The sequence below is a fragment of the Amphiprion ocellaris genome, chromosome 11 (assembly GCF_022539595.1).
Source record: "Amphiprion ocellaris isolate individual 3 ecotype Okinawa chromosome 11, ASM2253959v1, whole genome shotgun sequence".
Taxonomy (NCBI): domain Eukaryota; kingdom Metazoa; phylum Chordata; class Actinopteri; family Pomacentridae; genus Amphiprion; species Amphiprion ocellaris.
The window spans coordinates 11934876-11952749 of NC_072776.1; the positions used below are offsets into that span (position 1 = coordinate 11934876).

The 17874-nt window shown below is 39.2% G+C and overlaps 3 protein-coding genes across 3 annotated transcripts; 1 reads left to right on the top strand and 2 right to left on the bottom strand.

Moving 5' to 3' along the window:
• Positions 1 to 312: 312 nt before the first annotated feature.
• Positions 313 to 2395, top strand: LOC111562395 (zinc finger protein 239). The gene has a single exon (XM_035943811.2). It carries the CDS (start codon positions 313 to 315, stop codon positions 1327 to 1329), a length of 1017 nt encoding a protein of 338 aa, XP_035799704.1. The 3' UTR covers positions 1330 to 2395.
• Positions 2101 to 10880, bottom strand: prmt2 (protein arginine methyltransferase 2). The gene is made up of 9 exons (XM_023260892.3): positions 10722 to 10880; positions 10414 to 10614; positions 6887 to 7048; positions 6158 to 6322; positions 5797 to 5972; positions 2923 to 3052; positions 2700 to 2836; positions 2451 to 2625; positions 2101 to 2239 (listed from the first exon to the last, which is right to left on the bottom strand). Exons 1-9 carry the CDS (start codon positions 10806 to 10808, stop codon positions 2207 to 2209), a joined length of 1266 nt encoding a protein of 421 aa, XP_023116660.1. The 5' UTR covers positions 10809 to 10880; the 3' UTR covers positions 2101 to 2206.
• Positions 10881 to 13224: 2344 nt separating this feature from the next.
• ercc1 (excision repair cross-complementation group 1) lies at positions 13225 to 17291 on the bottom strand. The gene is made up of 9 exons (XM_023260895.3): positions 17108 to 17291; positions 16479 to 16880; positions 16185 to 16288; positions 15828 to 15927; positions 14731 to 14807; positions 14321 to 14420; positions 14002 to 14073; positions 13685 to 13753; positions 13225 to 13595 (listed from the first exon to the last, which is right to left on the bottom strand). Exons 1-9 carry the CDS (start codon positions 17165 to 17167, stop codon positions 13533 to 13535), a joined length of 1047 nt encoding a protein of 348 aa, XP_023116663.1. The 5' UTR covers positions 17168 to 17291; the 3' UTR covers positions 13225 to 13532.
• Positions 17292 to 17874: the final 583 nt, after the last annotated feature.

Sequence of the window (17874 nt, forward strand, 5' to 3'; positions counted from 1 at the left end):
TGCTGGTAAGCTCTTTTTTTTAAAATTTCCGTGTCGATTGCATGTTTGTCCTGCGTAATACGAGCACATCCAACACGGTCATGACAGATACAATGCGTCGCCATTAACCAGGAAGCAATGGCATAGAAGATAATGTGCCACTCAGCTGTGCTTTATCCGCACAGTAATGTGGCTAATCAACAGGGCATTGTTTTCTATAGTGCATCCTAAAAGCTGCAGAACCTCACAGATATGATGTGTTTGTTTCTCTCTCAGATGTCCCCCCTCATCTGTCAAACAATGAGGACCCCTCCCCCCCTGCTGTAAGCTGCCATGCTGGACAAAAGCAGTGATGAAGTGCAGCCACAGTCTGGACGCTGCTCGGACTGTGGCTGCATTTTCAGCCTGCCACGGTCAGACTCCCACCCAGAGTCCAGCGACACCCCTAAACAGCAAACAGACAGCCCCTCCAGATGCCCATCGTGCCAGGCGGGCAGCAGCCCCACCAACGGTCGGAGGCCCCACCGCCGAGTCCCCCTCGACCCCCACAGCTGCAGCCTGTGCACCAAGACCTTCATCTCCTCGGCCCATCTCACCCTCCACCTCGCCTCGCACAACAAGGAGAGGAAGTTCAGGTGCAGCACCTGCGGCAAGTACTTCCATCAGTCCTCCCACCTGATGGCACACAAGATAATCCACAGCGGAGACAGGCCCTTCAAATGCCCAGATTGCGGTAAGACCTTCGGCCGAGCCTCCCATCTGAAGACCCACCGCCGGCTCCACACGGGGGAGAAGCCCTTCAAGTGCACCTACTGCGACAAGTCGTTCACCCAGAAGGCCGGGCTCCTGGCACATGTTCGCCTCCACACCGGGGAGAGGCCGTACAAGTGTGAGCGGTGTGGCGAGGGCTTTCGCTCCTTGTCCCTCCTGCTCTCTCACAAGGCTCAGGAGGCGTCTGGACAGACCAAACCAGTGTCCACACCACCGTTCAACCAGCCTCAGAAGACACAAGGCAACACAGAGGATCTCAAGTGTGGTGTCTGCTGTCGCACCTTTGTCCGATCTTCATACATCAGGCTGCACATACGCCTCAACAAAGGACAGAGACCTTATCACTGCAAAGTGTGCAACAAGACCTTTGTGAAGCTGGATACGTTTGTGAACCACTGTGACAAGCACTTAAGGCAAAAAAAGGAGAAAAACAAGGAGGTTAACGACAAAGTGGTTAAGCCTCCTCTGTTTGTTCCGCTCTCCAGGCCTCCTACTCCTGAGTCCTCGCCCACTGGGCCTTTATCCTCGGAGGTCAACACGCGCTCCAGAGCAAAAGCAAAGAGCAAGACAGAGCCATGACCAAGTGGAGACGATCTGCCGAGACAAAGATGAACTTTACCCAAGAAATGTGTCACAGCAGTTCTGCCACAGCAAATACACCTGTTACTGACAGGTCAAATAAAAACTTAGATGTTTACAAATGATACGAATTAAAAGAAAAGGATAAGAGCAAATTAGTAGTTGAATAACTCCTAAAATACTGTTATTTAATTTACATCAACAACCTAATTGTACAGTTATTTTATTCAGAATAATTTAATTGTGAAAAAATGTCTTTGTGAGCATTACACTGTTGTGTTTTTAATGCATATTTTAGCACAAAAGTCTAATTAACATTTGTAATGTATCAGTGGAATACATTGTTCACTCTAATCTTTCAATGTAAAAAGGTTCAACATTGAAACCATTGTAATTCATGGTTAATCTGTTGGCTTTGTTAAATCCACACAAGCCCAGAGGCATGTATGCACAAATTATAATGTACATGAAATGCTTATTGTAGGACAATATGCATATTTAGTACAACGGACATAAAAACATAGTGTTGTGGCCCGAACTCTGTGAAAAAGTATTTGGTGTTACAGTTGTGACCATCCCCGGTACATCACTGATCTTTTCCCACTGATTCCATTTAGCGTAACTCCCCAGTTCATTCTTAGCAGATGCATTTGTCTCTGTAAACCTGCTCTTACAGCATGGCTCATGGTGTGCTGCATCACCTGGGCTTGTAGCTATAGAGTTATCACTGTACGCCTACGTGTGCTGCCAGATGACCCTCCTTTCACTGTCGCATTGGTGGCAACATTAATTCCAGGCCAGCAGCAGCTCACAGCTGAACAGACGATGTATTAGGCAGGTTTTCTGTGGATCCCCGCTGTTGATGGGTGAGAGTATGTCACCTCCACATGGGGAAACTCTTTGTTCCAACCTGAGGACAGAGGAAAAAAGCAAGTTTACAACTTTATGGACACTGGCTTAAAGCCAAGTCTGGACTTTTGGGAAGCTAATATGTGTACCTGAATCACCTAGCATGAAAAAAATGTAACCACAAAGCTATGAAAGATAATAAAATCATCTGTCACCACCTTGTGGACATAATCACTCAGATAAATAGTGTAAAGTGACATGAAGAGGTTTGCCTGGCAGTTATCTGTATTCTCTGTGCTGCTGTTGATGTTCCACTGCAGGGTCACGGTCATGTGGCGTCTCCAAACGGGGTTTCTGTGCAGGACAATGCTTCCACTGATGGAGTCTCCTGCATATACACTGACCGGCCTGTCCAGCATGAAAAGAGTCTGCTTCCAGTGTGTTGGCCTGAAGACAAACACGTCTAATTAATATTAATGTAATATGTGTCTAATTAATAGTGCTGAACATGTTTTGTTTACTCAGAGTTAGGTCCGGTGTTCAGCTCCACTGCTGCACCTCCTTCCTCCAGGCTCTCAAAATGAACAGTGAACCAGGCAGTGAATCCATGGAAAACACCAGACTTCTCCACGCAAAAATGAAACTGACCCTTCATTTCCTGAGAAATGGAACAGAGCGCTATCAGTAACACAGGCCAACTTGTGGGAGTTGCAGCAGTTTCTGAAGATGAAACTCACTCAGTACCTCCAGGTCTCTCACTTGCAGAGTGTACATGTCCAGGCAGATGACGTCGCAGGGGGCAGTGAGGCAGTCGTCGGGCTCAATGAGGTGGCTGAACTTGGGCTTTGTGAAGAACTCCTGCTGTGCCAAAGGCCTGCAGAGATGAAACATTATTCAGCACCATGGTAGTTAGTTTGCTACCACAGCTAATGTACAACACGACTCAACAGCAAAAAGAAGTTTATGGGATAAACAATAAAAGGGTTCTATTAGTGTATATGAAAACATTTTTTAAAAACAGGATATAATGTACTCTGTAATTGTTTGCAGCGGCCACAACTGGCTACCAAAATATGGATTACTGAACAATGAGTTCAGTGGATAAAATAGTGGATAAAGTGGACAAGTGGATAAAATAGTAACATCTTAACAAACAATGGCTTTAAATATTCTCTCTCTGAGGCCACAAGTTGTTGTTTTGTAGAAAATATCCATATCTTAATAATCTTTAATCATAGTCACTCTGGACTATCTTATAATCGCTCTAGATTTTCATGAATTCACCCTTCCTGTGTTTGGAAAGTATATGTGATTACAATTTTTGAGCAGTCCATAGTCCTAGTATTCATATCAGTTTACCCAGTGATTAAAGGCACAACTATCTAGTGTCTGTGACTTGTGTTGCACACCACCAACTTCAGAACTGAGCAAACTCCATTCAAGACAATGAGTGTGTTAACATGTGTGAATGAATACAAGTTTCACAGTTATACTTTAGGGATGTGAACTCGAAACTCTGATTTAAAAAAAAAAAAGTCTAAAAGAAAGCATCTCAACTGGAGTACTCTGACAAAGAAACAGGATACTGGGGCACAGAAATGACTCATCCTGGTTCCAAGTCAAGTGTACAGGCACATTTTCAAATCAAATTACATTGTAGTTAGTCAGCTAAACGAAATATTATGCAGAATAACGATCAAGACAAAAAAAAGGGAGTGTTGGACTTCAGTAATGCACTTCCCAAACTGCACCGTCACTCTTGTTTTTCATTAGCAGTGGTCACATGAAAAATGGTCTAAGGAGCACTTTAGACAGCCAGAGTTCATTCGCAACTGAGGTTACTCAAAAATAAGTGGCTGAGGAGTTGAGATGGGCAGTAAGAAACCTAATACTGGTCATTTCATGTAAACAATAACCCGATTTCTAATACTCAGAGTACTGAAGGATACTAATTAGCACCTAAATACACTATGAGATATAGCTAAAAGCATCTCCGTCATGTCAAGACACCGCTTCTTAGAGAATCACTTCCTGTGTTGCTGTAATGGTGACAAAATAAAAGCCCACGACATTAAAAAATACGTCTTCAAAATAAAAGTATGGAAGGAAGGGTTATTTTAACAGTAGCAAAACAAAGGTTTGCCAAAAGTGATGAACTGATCAACACACTATTATAAGAGTAATTTACACGCAATTTGGTATTCATACATAACATGCACATGCATAACACACGCCTGTGCTCAGCGCAAGGTAATTTTTTATTAAAGATTTCATCCGTCAGAAATGATACGTCAACTGAACAGCCTTGGCTGAGTACTGTGCTCTCTGAGTGCTTTTCTCGTTTAAACATGCTAACCCCGTACGTCCCCTCGTGCAGCCTTAGATCCTCCGGTGGGTCCCTCCCAGTCGTTCCAAAGTCGAGGCTTAAATCCAAGGGTGACCAGGCCTTCTCCATCAGAGATAAGGCACACCGGATCAGTAAATTCTTTTAAATCATTTCTTAAAACTCACTTTTATAGACTTGCCTTCCAATAAATTTCTCTTTTATTTCTCTTTTGTCACTATGTTCTACCTGTCAAAGCACTTTGTGAATGTTCTTCTGAAAGTTGCTATACAACTAAATTTATTATTATTATTAAGTTACTTCTGCTGTCCCTATATGCACAAATCTGTCTTGCTTTAGAGGCTCTCTCATGGTTCATGCTCTCTGGTAGTACATCTATTTAATAAACTCAGAGAAAAAACTCCAACAAACAGCTGGAAGCTACAAACTAAACCTCAGGTTCTGTTACTGTTTATCAAAACTCAGATTACATTCATCATGGGTGAGTCACATTTGACTGGCCTGTTCAGTCTAATGTTGGTGCTGAAATGTGGAAAATGCCAGCATGTTTACTTTGCATCGGATTAATGGAAAGGAGTGCATGTCTGAAAGGAACTTTACACTAATACAAAGACAGTCGTTAGTCTTTGAGGTGCAGGTGGATCAGTCAAACTGGATCGATTTTGAAAACACCTTTACAGCATCTATGTTAGAAATAAAGAAGTGAGTATATGAAGCACATGCAGGTAACTACTAGTAATAATAAAGAAATAATAATTAAGACAGTAACGTGTGATGACATGAAGGGCTGACTACACATAAAGTTCATTACTGTGAAATTAAGCACTTTTGTGTCTGACGTACACAGAAATATGTTGCTCACATTCAGCATGACAAAGGGCTAATTTGAGTTGTACTTCAGGTTAAAATTCTGTTTCGTATAAGTAGTTTAAACCCAAACCAGCTCTTTGCACATCTATTTTATGAAGCAGGTGCGTATCCAACAGGTTTCAACATTTGTTGGCACACTGTACACCTTAACTGAAATGTCTAGCACCAAAATGATGCATCTTTGCAAGTTAAACAGTGTGCGGGAGTCTCATTTGTGCCTTGCAAGCGTATGTGAAATAGCACACAAAAACAGAATTACTACCTGGCATCGACATATTAAACTTGTGGAACTGCCCATCGAAGTTCAGGATCTTTAACGCTGAGCGAAAATAGAGCAAGCATAAAAAAAAATACAAGCGAGACAGGATATTGTTCACTGTCTGCTGCTGACTAATGGCTCTTACTGAAGAGGGGTGAAGTCTAGGCCATAGGGCCGTTCCCAGAAGGCCATCTTCTCGGTATAATAGCTGTCGGCTTGACATGGCACCAGGGTGAGGGCTGCGGAGGAAGGCCACATGATGCCGCCGTCTCGGAGGCAGCGGTCCCTGGCCTGCAGAACTGACTCCACCATGAACTCAAACTAGATCAGGGGAAAGGGACAAGAAAACATGAGGTGACATATTCAAACCTGAGAAGGTCAAGAGTGGAAGCGTATGATAGGATCCAGTAGAGAAGAAACAACGCTTAAAAAAAATATCAAAAGCAGAAAAATAATCTTCACACAGTAAATAATAAAAGCATCAGCATTGGAGGTGTGATTATTACCAGGAGGCAGTTACCCATCCACTCAGACACCAGGACGTCCACCTGCTCTGGCAGCTCGATCTCCTCAGCTCGCCCCTGGAGCACCGTGACCACCTCCTCACATCCGTTCTGCTTCACCAGCTGTCTCGTGTAGTCGGCCATGGAGCTCGCCTCTACAGCATAAACCTACAATAGCACAGATGAAGTGTATGCACAATGCTGCAGCAACACTCCTCGTCCAGCAGATGGCAGTATAAGTACACTAATGTTCAACATACAGTCTGCCTAAACTGAGTAGTTTTCTGTGACAGACAATGACCCATTTCTCTGATTTCCTATTTAGTTTGTTTGGGGAATTTTCTTTTCATTTGGAATATTTAGAAGCTTAAAATACAATTTTCATCAGAAACTAGTCGAGTTACATACATTTTCATGATATTTACTAATTCATTTCTGCCTTTTTTTGATGTAGTCGAAAAAATTTGGGTAAAATATGACCAAGACACAAATTCTAGTGGACTAAAGATTATGTTTGCAACAAATAATCTTCAACAAGCAAACGGGTGACTTATTCAATCTGAACTAGCAGGCTGGCAGGCAGTTACATGTCTCTTCATAACAGAAAACCACGTTTGGCTCAAGTCAAAGCCCTACAAGTTTATACACTACAGATATACCTAACCAGCAACCTGTGTGTGTATGTGTCCTGTGTTTTATTGACTTCCACATCAGTCACATTGTGAACATTACCACAGAGGGTTGAGCCAGCTGAGCGCAGAATAAACTGATGATGCCGGTCCCACAGCCGAGGTCCATCACCGCCTTATTCCTCAGAGAAGCACTGTTGCTGAGAATAACCTGCCGGTACGTCTCAGTGCGACTCTTGTCTGACAACATCTCCAAGTGAAGCCTCTGTATCATGAGACACAACGGAAAAAAAATAATAAAATACAGGAAGTGGTATGATTTGGTTCAGTGAATAAATAACAGTAGACCACTACACATGCAGCTGAGATTATATCGGCAGTTGTGTGTTGTGTTACACCCTAGCTTTTGTATATTAAAAAAGATAACACTGATAATGTTACACGGAATTACAGAGAGAATATTTAACAATGGCATTATAAAATAATCTAAAAATTGTTTTAAATTGAACTATGGCAGTTCATTCAGACCAAAACTCATATTGTGATTGTGTTGACTGACAAAGACTGTGTGATTAAAAGTGGCATTATGGAATAAAATGGCAATTATATGAAATGAAAACAGCTGTGTTTACATGGACCCTAATATTCCACTAATAATCAGACTAATGGGAACAGCTCAACCAGAATAGAAAGACTGGCCTGATTGAAAGGATTATTCAATCTGGCACCTAATAACTGCGTAAGTGCTTAATCCAATCACTTCTTTCTGGTTGGAATATATACAGTGCTTTTGCATATATTTGCCCCACGTTCCACTCCTGATTGATGAACTTTGTCAAAACAACTTATGTGCTGCTAAGACTGCTGATTAATTTGAGAGAACAGCTATAAATGCAAAAACTGCTCCAAGGACATGATTTGGATCCATCTTAGTCATTTTCTTCTATTGAATAATAAAAACATTGTTGGAATAAAAATTCTGTTAAATTTATGATGCTTCAAAGCAGGTAGAACCAATTAGCGTTAGTCAAAAAAAGTTATATTCTGATTAGATGCTTTCAGGCATTTAAACGTCTATACTATCAGATCACTTCAATTAGGGTCCATGTAAACAGTTAAATTAGGGTGTCTGAGCTTTGATTTCAATCAGGTTGAATATTGTCCATATAACTGCAGCTGAAGTAAAATCAAAACAGACACAAAAAAACAAAAAATTAAATAAGACATTACTTCTGTAATGTCTTACACTTCTGGTCTCCATAGTCTTTCCATAATCTCTAACTGTATTATTTTTACCCCAAGAAAGAATAGATGTTGTCAAGGTAACAACTAATTGGATTCAAAATGGTATTAATTTGTACAACAGAGCAAGGTCTGTTTTCATGTTTCTTCTTGGGTGGCAGATTGACAGGCAAATGTTTTTGAAAGTTAGTTTCCTCTTCCACCATGCACCTATTCTGGGCTTGATTTCCTAACATTTCCAGTGAATGTTCACATCTCTGTAGCTCTCTGTAATGCACTGCCAAGGGACGGTATCTTAAAGCAACTACAATGCACTACTGTACAAGGATGGTGTAACTTTAACAAAAGATGGTGTTTATCGAGATGGATTATTTAACTTCAGGTCTGCATGTTGATGACTTGAATTATGATCAGAAATGCATGGCTTTCTGGAGGCTGCAAATCTGTCTAAACACATACAGCATAACAAAGTCATTTTCTGGTCAGTGATAAAGAATTCACCTTCCATGTTTGAAAGTTTTTCCATAAAATAATCCTTTCATAAGATAAAATGGGTTCGACGCAACACTACACCATTATTTCATGTGCAGACCAATGAATTCCCTGCTTCTCTCTCAACCTATCCCTCCCCACTCTTGCAGCTTGAGCACACCAGCTCACCCACACCTCTACTCGAACACTGCAAAACTACTCCATGCTACACAGTGACAAGTTGTCACATTGGGAATAATTCAGCAATATGTAATTGAACTGGAAACCAACTACAGAAGATACAGAAAACCATGCTGGAAGGTGACAGATTGGTTCCTTTGGGGGGTTTTTTTTTTACATACAAAAACCCCTGAAAATCTATGTTTTTAGGACTATGATCAGTACCCTGCAATTTCAAAAGTCAGCCATGGTGTTGACTGGTTATTCTGCATATGGGTCATTCCACTTCAATTCACTGAATGCCCCATGCCAGGCCATCTTCAATTTGACTGATTTTCTACTAACGTCATGAATATTGATGACCATGTGTTAAATCTAGGGTCATAGGTAAGCGTAGTTCTTGAGTTTAAAAATTCTTAAAGAGAGGTGGGGTTATGACAATTTTTGCATTGTTTTCTTCACTTCAATCTTTAGACGTAATTTCATCATTATTTTTCTCATAAAGTATGTCTCAGACTGTCATGATACTCCACATTTTAAAACTGCTATTGGTGCCAATCACAGATGAGCCCACCCCACTTTAAGAATTTTTAACTGAAATGCACAGAAAAAAATAGACAAATGTGAGCTGGTCAGGCGTGAACCTTTTTTTGTTTTTTAATTTGGTGAATCAAGTGGAATCACCCCTATATTAAACACCATGTTCCTAATTTACAAGGTAAAAACTTGATTTTCACTGGAGGGATCTTTAAAGGTCCACTAGATGTTACTGCTGTCTTTTGTTACATGAACATTCACAGAATATGGTCCAAACTCTGCCCAAATTCAGTCTGTCCAGTTAAAGGTCGCCACTTCTTCAAAAGTAATATAAAAAGTTATTATATTGTGACTTTTAAATTTTAGGTTTTTATCCCAGAGATTGCTTTAATTTGAGGTATGATGTAGGGTTAGTACACAGACTGAGGCTTACAATACAATAATACAATACAATAACTTTATTAATCCCTGAAGGGAAATTCAATAAATGCAATAATATTCAATATTATTATAATATTAAATATAATATTGAATATTGAATATTAAATTGTCATGACCCCACCTCTCTTTAATTAATCATTATTATTATTATTATTCAATATTCAACAATATTCAATATCCAAATTCAATCATTTGGATCTCAGTGCAGGTCTGAGCGCAGCAGGAAGTCCCTCCTATCAGCTGCAGTCAGGCTTTTCAATTCACAGTAATCAACATTAATATTTGAACTTATGAGTTGCATATGTTTTAAACTTTTAGAATTTTTCTAACTTCTACACTATGTATATGGTCATACTGATGACCTGCTGTGGGTTGTCTGTGTGTTTACATGTTGCTTTTACAAGTAATTTCCTCTAAAGGATTAATAAAGTATTATTATTCTTATTTCACTAAGTTTTTTTTTATTGTGTTTTATTTTAATTTATCCTATCTTTTTAAGTATCCTTGCCGCTATGTTGCTGAATGGCAGAACATTGAGCACTATTTGTCTTTTGTCTTGTTAGTTTGTCACATGAGCAAGTACCTGCTTGTCAGGTTCAATGTCTGTTTTGTAATAAAATGATAAAATGCAATCACTTTCCTGCAAAACATATCTACCCGTGGATATAAATAAAGTTACCTTACCTTACCTTACCTTAAAGTAGTTAAGTTTATGATAAGTTGATCCAGTGAGGAGGTATTTAAAGTAAAGGTACAAACCAGTGTTCCATAGCTGCCGAAGTACTCCTCATCCTGCCATGGGTCCTCCAAGGAGATGTCCTCTTCCTCCTCTTCCTCGGCAGTAACCAGGCGCAGGTAGCTGGCAGGGACGTAACCCGGGACCCCCTGCAGAGTTGCCCACCACCACTCCGCTGAAGGCTTGGAGTGGACGAGCAGCCTGTCTCCCGAGCTGAAACTGCGCTGCAGGGCAAAAGCGACAAAGTCAGGGTTAATTATACAACTGTTTTTTTTTTGGGCGGGGGGGTTTGGAGATACACAGCTATTAAAGGTCTGCAGGGCTCTCTGACCTGGTCGCTGCCTCCTCCAGTGAAGTCTGACAGGGCAACGTACTCTTCAGGAGATGCTTCATCCTCGTCTTCTTTCTCCGCCTGCATGTTCCGGCGACCGGTCTGCTGTTTGTTGTCTTCTTTAAAAAAAAAAAAAAAAAAAAAAAAAAAAAAAAGTTCAGTCTGTTCACAAAAGGCCCTATGACCCTGTAAGTTTTAAAACACTGAGTGTATCAGAGCGAAACGAGCGGCAAAACACACACTTCAGCTGGTGTGTGGATCTCAAGCACTTCCTGATTGTACGTCATTTTGCTTTGGCGTGTACTTCACGGGCTGTCGGAAAAATCTCACTTTCTTAAGGCAGACTAAAACTGTGCCCAGGGGCATTTTTTTTCCTCTGCAGGTCGAAGACTGAAAACATAAATTGGAGAAGGACTTGTTTTCTTACTTTATAAATGTTGCATTTCAGATAATGTTGAAGAAATACATTCATAAATTCTAAATTTTACATAAAATAGACCCTGCTAGTTCTTACTACTAAATGTACAGTGATAAATGTTGTACCTTATAGTAAACACAACATGGAAATAATTTACCTATTTTTTGAGCATTAAATATCTCACAAGTTGGACAGATCTGAAGTCTCTAACTCTGTTGACTCCTTTAAGCTTAAAGATAAGCCTGTTATCGGTGACAACAATATTCTAGGTAATGGTATTCTTGAGCTTATTCTTCTTTACCTTTCAGCTTTTCCCTTCAGGGATCACCACAGTGAATCATCTGCTTCCATCTAACTCTCCTCTCTGCATCCTCTTCTCTCACACCAACTGGCTTTATGACTTGAACTTATTAATTCTATTTTTATCAGAAATTTGCTGTATCTCTAAGTTTTTGCATTTCCTCCTATAGTCGAAGGCCTTGTCCACACGTAGCCGTGTTTTTGTAAAACCGAATATCCTGCCCCCTCCGTCTAGAAAAAAACTTACGTACACACCACCTCGTTTTTAGAAAAAAACTTCATCCACACCTAACCGCATAAGTACGTTTTTCAGCACATTCATAAGCATGCCGGACCTTTAGGTGGCAGTAGTTCCCCAAATCCTAGCAAGGTGGTGGAGAATAACCGTCCTTAACGTCGTCCTTCGCCTGTGTTGTTGAATGTGGAGCAGTATCTGGGCTTGTAAAAACAAGGAAGTAAAAAGCGCCTGTACAAGAAACAGCGCCCAGAACCTTGTGAGAGCATCCATACTGTTACCGAATGTAAACACAGGTCGCATATGTGACGTAAGAACATATTTTGTCGCAGGTGGTGACGTTTCGAAACGCAAAACCCCGGTTACTGATGTCCACATGCAGACGCATAAAACGGAGAATTCGCAAATCTTCACTTTGGTCGGAGTTTTTAAAAAGAATCGTTTTTGATGACGTAAATCTGCGTTTTCGTGTGGATGATAGGCCGAATCGTAGAAAAATATCTTCGTTTTGTGAGATACCCGGCTACGTGTGGACAAGGCCTAAGTCTACGTAAATACTTTACTAAACAACCAAAATAAGTAGGAAGTTTTAGAAGCAGATGAACCTTTGTTGCATTAAACCTTATTATTTTTCAATATAGCTTTTTATCCAGTTGTCTTTTAGTATTTTTATGCTCTCCAGTCTAATTTATGTCATTTATATTTAATTAATGTATGCGGCTATTGTTTACCAAAATGTTTCTTACACTTTTCTCAATAAAAAAGGTGATCCTCAAATAAATTAAAACTGTAAACCCATTGTAAATTACCAGCCCAGACAATGACTGCAGGGGTTCTGTGTGTAGTATAGACCATGTAAGTCTAACAAAAACCTCTGGGAGATTATTCACAGCACATTAAACATTCGGCATGTTTGTACTTTTACATTTTCCTTTAGTTTCCATTAAAACACATCAGAATTGTGCATTTGACCTATTTTCTCCTTCCCGTTGCCACCATAACCACATTTATTTCCAAGATGTCCTCTATGATACTACAGCCTAATATGCAGCCTGTTTCAAAGCATTGGAAAAGGGGAACCCGAGAGAGCACTTAAATGCAGCACTACGTTGAAATGAACATAATGGGAACAAAACCTTTCTCTCTGTTTAAAATATCTGGTAGTCTGCACTTAGATCAAAGAGATCTACAGAAAATAAGCACATACATGAGTGAGGTTACTGCAAAAAAAAGCACAACTCCTTATTGAGACTTACTGCTCCTGCTAGAAATGTACACAAATATAAATGTGTACCTAAATAAGTATATAGTAGATCAGAAATAATCATATCACATGCTCGTCAGTTTACCGTTGACACATGGTATGGTATTCACCCCACCTTCCCTCTCTCTCATCAAAAAGCTCAGTTTCCTCAACTATATAAAAACATTCTTTGTAAAATGTTTCCTTGTTTCTTTAAAAGAATGAGATTTCTTTTTTGACACTCCCTGGTTGCTTTGTTCTGGGACAAATAAAAGTGTAAGGAGGTACTGAAGGACTTTATACAGTATAAAAATATCACAAAATATTTTATTTAAAAAAGGAAAAATGAACTCTATGAACAAATAATATAACCAAATATAAATACAATTGACATTCTACATTCTTACAAATACCCTAGCCTGATTCTATGTCAGGATAAAAAAAAGAAAAAAGTTTTACACATTTGTTTCATCATCTCAGTAAATCAAGGGTTAGGAGGTGTTTGGAATATTAATTCAGTCCTATACAGAGTGTTTGTTTGCAGCCTGCTCATCATGATGGCCAACTCTATAGGATTAATTTCAGAAGCATGTCACACATCCTTGGTGAGACGTCTCAGCTGTCTTTTGTCTTTGACTTGAGAAAGGGCTTGTGGAGCACGTCAAAGAGTCGTCTCGCCTGAAAGCACAAAATGTCAACATGGTAAGTCTGCTAATGTTTCATCTACACTCTGTATATTAACATCCTACATGTGTAGCTCTCCTCACTTTTTGTGGTCCGAGGCCTGGACAGAGAACCAAGTCTTCTTTAGAGGCACTGATGATCCCTTCTACTGACTGTAAAGTAACAAAACAAAATGTGTCATCTCTATATATTGACTGGCTCTGTGAGAACATCACTAAATGAAACTAATAAGTAGCGTCAAATTGTTTAATCAGAGTACACAATCAAATCAGTCTCTTGGTGTGTGTGTGTGTGTGCATTTACACCAGTTATAGAATGGCATCAATCTGATTAAATTAATACTTGCTGCACACAGCAGCTAATGGAGCGGAAATACTGTTTTCTGTTCACCGGTACTCACCGAGAAAGTCGATAACAAGGTAATGGCATCAGTTTTATTTATAGACTTCACGGTGGTCAAGCAATCTGTAACCTTAAAGCAAGCATAGAAATAGAATCAGCATTGTATTGTTTGAACATGGAAAGATGCTGCAAGACTTTGGCAAATACACTGATGGCACACTCAGTACTTTTTGATGACATTTCTGGTTATTTACAATGAGTTTAAATTTAATACATTTGATTTTATAGTGATCTGAGTTTATAAATTGGCAAAATTAAGTCAAAAAATCAGTAACAAACTTTAAACCTTTGAATAAAAATGGTGAATCCACACACACCTTTGACAGATAGTCTTTTTCGACCTGCTCCTTGAGGAGGTCCGCTGGTTTCTTTTCATATGACTTATATGTTTCCAGGTAACGTCCTGCCTCTTCTGGACTGCCAATTCAACATGAACAAAACAAAAAAAGACAAAGAGAAAATATGTTACAGTGAGGCTCAAAAGGCTAATTTCCATCTGCTGATTCCAGCCAGAGAAAAAAAAATCTGAATAAAACAACTATCAAGGACAAACACAGATGCATTATGTAACACATTCCAAAAACAGAACTGTCTGACTTTCTCTTCTGATTACATATGTTTTAGACAGGAAGGACAGGATCATGAGCACATCATCAAAAATTAAACACTTAAAAACCATTTCCCAGTACATTCCTTTATGTTATATGTCATCTGTTGCAGGCCTTACCTCCAAGCCAAGATGAGAGTGCAGTCAGCCATGATGCAGATGCAAGCCAGGTCCTTTAATGCATGATGAGGATCTTTCTGTGATGGAGAAACAATGTCAAAGAGAAAAACTACATTAATTCTTCAGGCTTCATATTTTTTTAAAAAGGAATTTAGGGTTGTAAATTTGTTGCAAGTAGAGATGTCTTGATTTTTTTAAACACTTCTGAGTTTTTTCCCCACACAGAAGCTAGTATTTGTCAGCTTTTGGATCTATTTTGTTTCTACACACAGTGCCAAAAATAGCCTCCAGCTGCACACTTCACACTCCAGTTGCACCATTGTTAGCCAAACTAATTCAGCAGAGTCAAGGCATATTTCACATATGAATAGATCTGAATGCTAACTTTACAGCTTTCCTGTAACAGCTTGGTAAATGCTCTTTAATTTTGTTAAATATTACATCACTGTATGGTCAAATTTTTGCCAGCACTTAGTAATGGAAGCTGCCATTACCTACCTGAGAGCTGTTACAGTTAAGAAGCTAGAACCACAACAATGTAGAGGTATTTTTGTCCCTGTTTTTGCTGTTTAAAGATGCTTTAAAGTTTACATTTTTTCTGATAGTCTTAACCAGATGATCTCAAAAGAACAAACCATTTGGAAAATATAACTGTAAATACAGTTTTCACAAAGCAGTACTTGAGAACTTTTGAGGTAATAAATCTAAGCATATATATATATATATATATATATATATACATGTATATATATATATATATATATATATATATATATATATATATATATATATATATATATATATGCAAGAGAAATTTGAAATGCAAGCAGGCAAATTAGTAAATGGAGGAGCAAAGGTAAAAATATACCAAATTTTCTATCTTTTCTATTTTTTTAGATATTCCATTTATTTTATGATACTTATTATATTGTTGTTAAAGTATTGGCTATAAATAAACATAAAATATATTTATGACTCCATAGAAAAGCTGGTGTAGCTGCAGCATAGCGGCGTTAAATAAAGGTCACAATTTCGTCTGATTTCATTTGTAAACATCAAATTATGCCCTCTAATGTGACAAAACATTATTTTCTTACCACATCTACTTGAACCAGTAGCACTCGCAGGGTGAACGTCTGTCCAAGCTGCTTCAGACGGTCGTGGATGTAGTTTGGATTGAGGTTGTGATACCTCAGACTTTGTGTCAGACCCAAAACCAACAACAAAACACAAACGAGAAAGAAAACATATAAAAAGTTAATCGTCACTCATCAATTATGAAAACCTAATCCTGTGCTCATACAAAAGATTTATTGTGCGGGAAAACATGCTTTTCTGACAACAAAATAAAATATCAATTAAAAAATGCCTGTACCTGTTTCTGCTCTATGTGCATATGCAAACATCTTTTTTAAGGTACACACACAAATAGTTCATGAAGTACTAACACCCACCTGAGGAAGAGAGCACAGGTTGTCTGTCCCAAAACATAGTCTGGCACAACATCTCCAAACTCCCACGGAACACTTCTCACAAACTTCAGAATGGGATTACCCCTCTAAATAAGTAAAAACAAACGTGTAACCTGCTGCTTACCATTGTGCAAGAAGAAACAACATGTGAAACTTGAGAAACAACAAAAGACACTAATCTGCCATAATGAATCGCTCAAAATTGGAATGTGATGCTGAATTGAAATAGTAATAATATTTAGAATGACCGGATGAATGCATGGCTTTGATGCATACCTGTCGTGGACTCACAACAATGCTGCTCCCAGATCCCACTGGTTTAGGACCCAGACTGAGGCTCGGATCTGACTTTTGACAGTCCCCCTCTGTGCCCGCCACTTGTGTCTCCTTACTTTTGTTAACCTCGTCAGACTGAACCTCTGTCCCTTTAGCTGTTTCACCTCCTCCTACATCAGAGGATCCTGCATCTGGCTCGTTTTGCTTCAGACTGAAAGCTCCAGCACTGAGTAGTTTGGAGGGGGCATCTCTCTGTGGAGCAGCAGCTGCATTGCTTTTACTCTGAACGACATATTCTGCATAGGACAAAGGCTGGCCCACTGCCTCAGGAACCGGTTTAGAGGTTGTTGCAGCTGAGGTGTTTTCTCCTCCTTTAGATGAAGACTGGAACTGAGGCTTTGGCTGTAATACAAACACATTGAAAGTCTGTCTGAGAAGCAAGAAATCTAAACGAAATCGTGTTAAACAAGCACTCACGATTCTAGCACGATAACCTAAGCACTACCTTGTGTGGCTAAGATGGTATGCTGATTTTTAAATTCCATAAAATTAACACTGAAAGTACTAGCTGGAAAGCTAATTCGCTGCTAGCTAAGCAGCTGCTAACGTAATTCTAGCAGAATACAGACCGGTGTTCTTTCTTTGGTGAAAGCAGAATCGTCCAGGTTGATGTTAAACCTCCTCTTCATGTCTTTCACTTAATGGAGGTCTTTTAAAGTAAACACATGATCCTGGTCGAGCAATTTTAGTCAAACTTCCGGTAACGTTTGTCACTTTTTGACCGCTGACAGTCAAGTCAGAGCAGCTATTGTGTTACTTCCACAACATCCGTGCATAGACTGTCAGAATAAAAGCACAGACAACACTAGTAACTGAAGAAAACTCGGCTCAAATTATATAGTTAGCACATTTTTTAAACTGAAATTCCTTGTTGCTATTTAATCTGGTGTTGTATGAAGTACAGCGAAAAAGTATTCCTCCACTGGGGCGCTAAGGACACATGAATATACCAAATATCCGGTATACGTCAAGATAATTTCATTTGTCTTCACAACCATTATCTACAGATTGCATTTGTCCATTTGAACACAGTGGTTCCAAATGCTCCGAAATATTTCATGAAGCTGCAGAAATTAGCTTATTTACATGTTTATATAACCATCATAGAGAGCTTCCATCTAGTAGAGGATTCAATCGATTAAAAGCAGAAAAAACGGGTTGATTTGCATTTGTTTTTGTTGCTACCTTGCTGATGAGTAATGCTTATTATTTTTTTAGTATCATTGTCAAAATTACGTTTTACTTTTCAATTTTAGTCTTAGTTTAGTTTAGTTATATTATTCAGTACTGTAAAGTAATATCAAAAGAATTTTCTTCCGAATTAATAAAATCTTAT

Coding starts and splice junctions, on each gene's coding strand:
- LOC111562395 (XM_035943811.2), top strand. CDS start 313: ATGCTGGACAAAAGCAGTGATGAAGTGCAGCCACAGTCTGGACGCTGC.
- prmt2 (XM_023260892.3), bottom strand. CDS start 10,808: ATGCAGGCGGAGAAAGAAGACGAGGATGAAGCATCTCCTGAAGAGTAC. Junction 10,615..10,721: donor CTGGAGGAGGCAGCGACCAG/GTCAGAGAGCCC, acceptor TTTGCCCTGCAG/CGCAGTTTCAGCTCGGGAGA. Junction 7,049..10,413: donor TCGGCAGCTATGGAACACTG/GTTTGTACCTTT, acceptor CTCATGATACAG/AGGCTTCACTTGGAGATGTT.
- ercc1 (XM_023260895.3), bottom strand. CDS start 17,167: ATGAAGAGGAGGTTTAACATCAACCTGGACGATTCTGCTTTCACCAAA. Junction 14,808..15,827: donor TACTGGTTCAAGTAGATGTG/GTAAGAAAATAA, acceptor TCTCCATCACAG/AAAGATCCTCATCATGCATT. Junction 14,421..14,730: donor ACTCTCATCTTGGCTTGGAG/GTAAGGCCTGCA, acceptor TTGAATTGGCAG/TCCAGAAGAGGCAGGACGTT.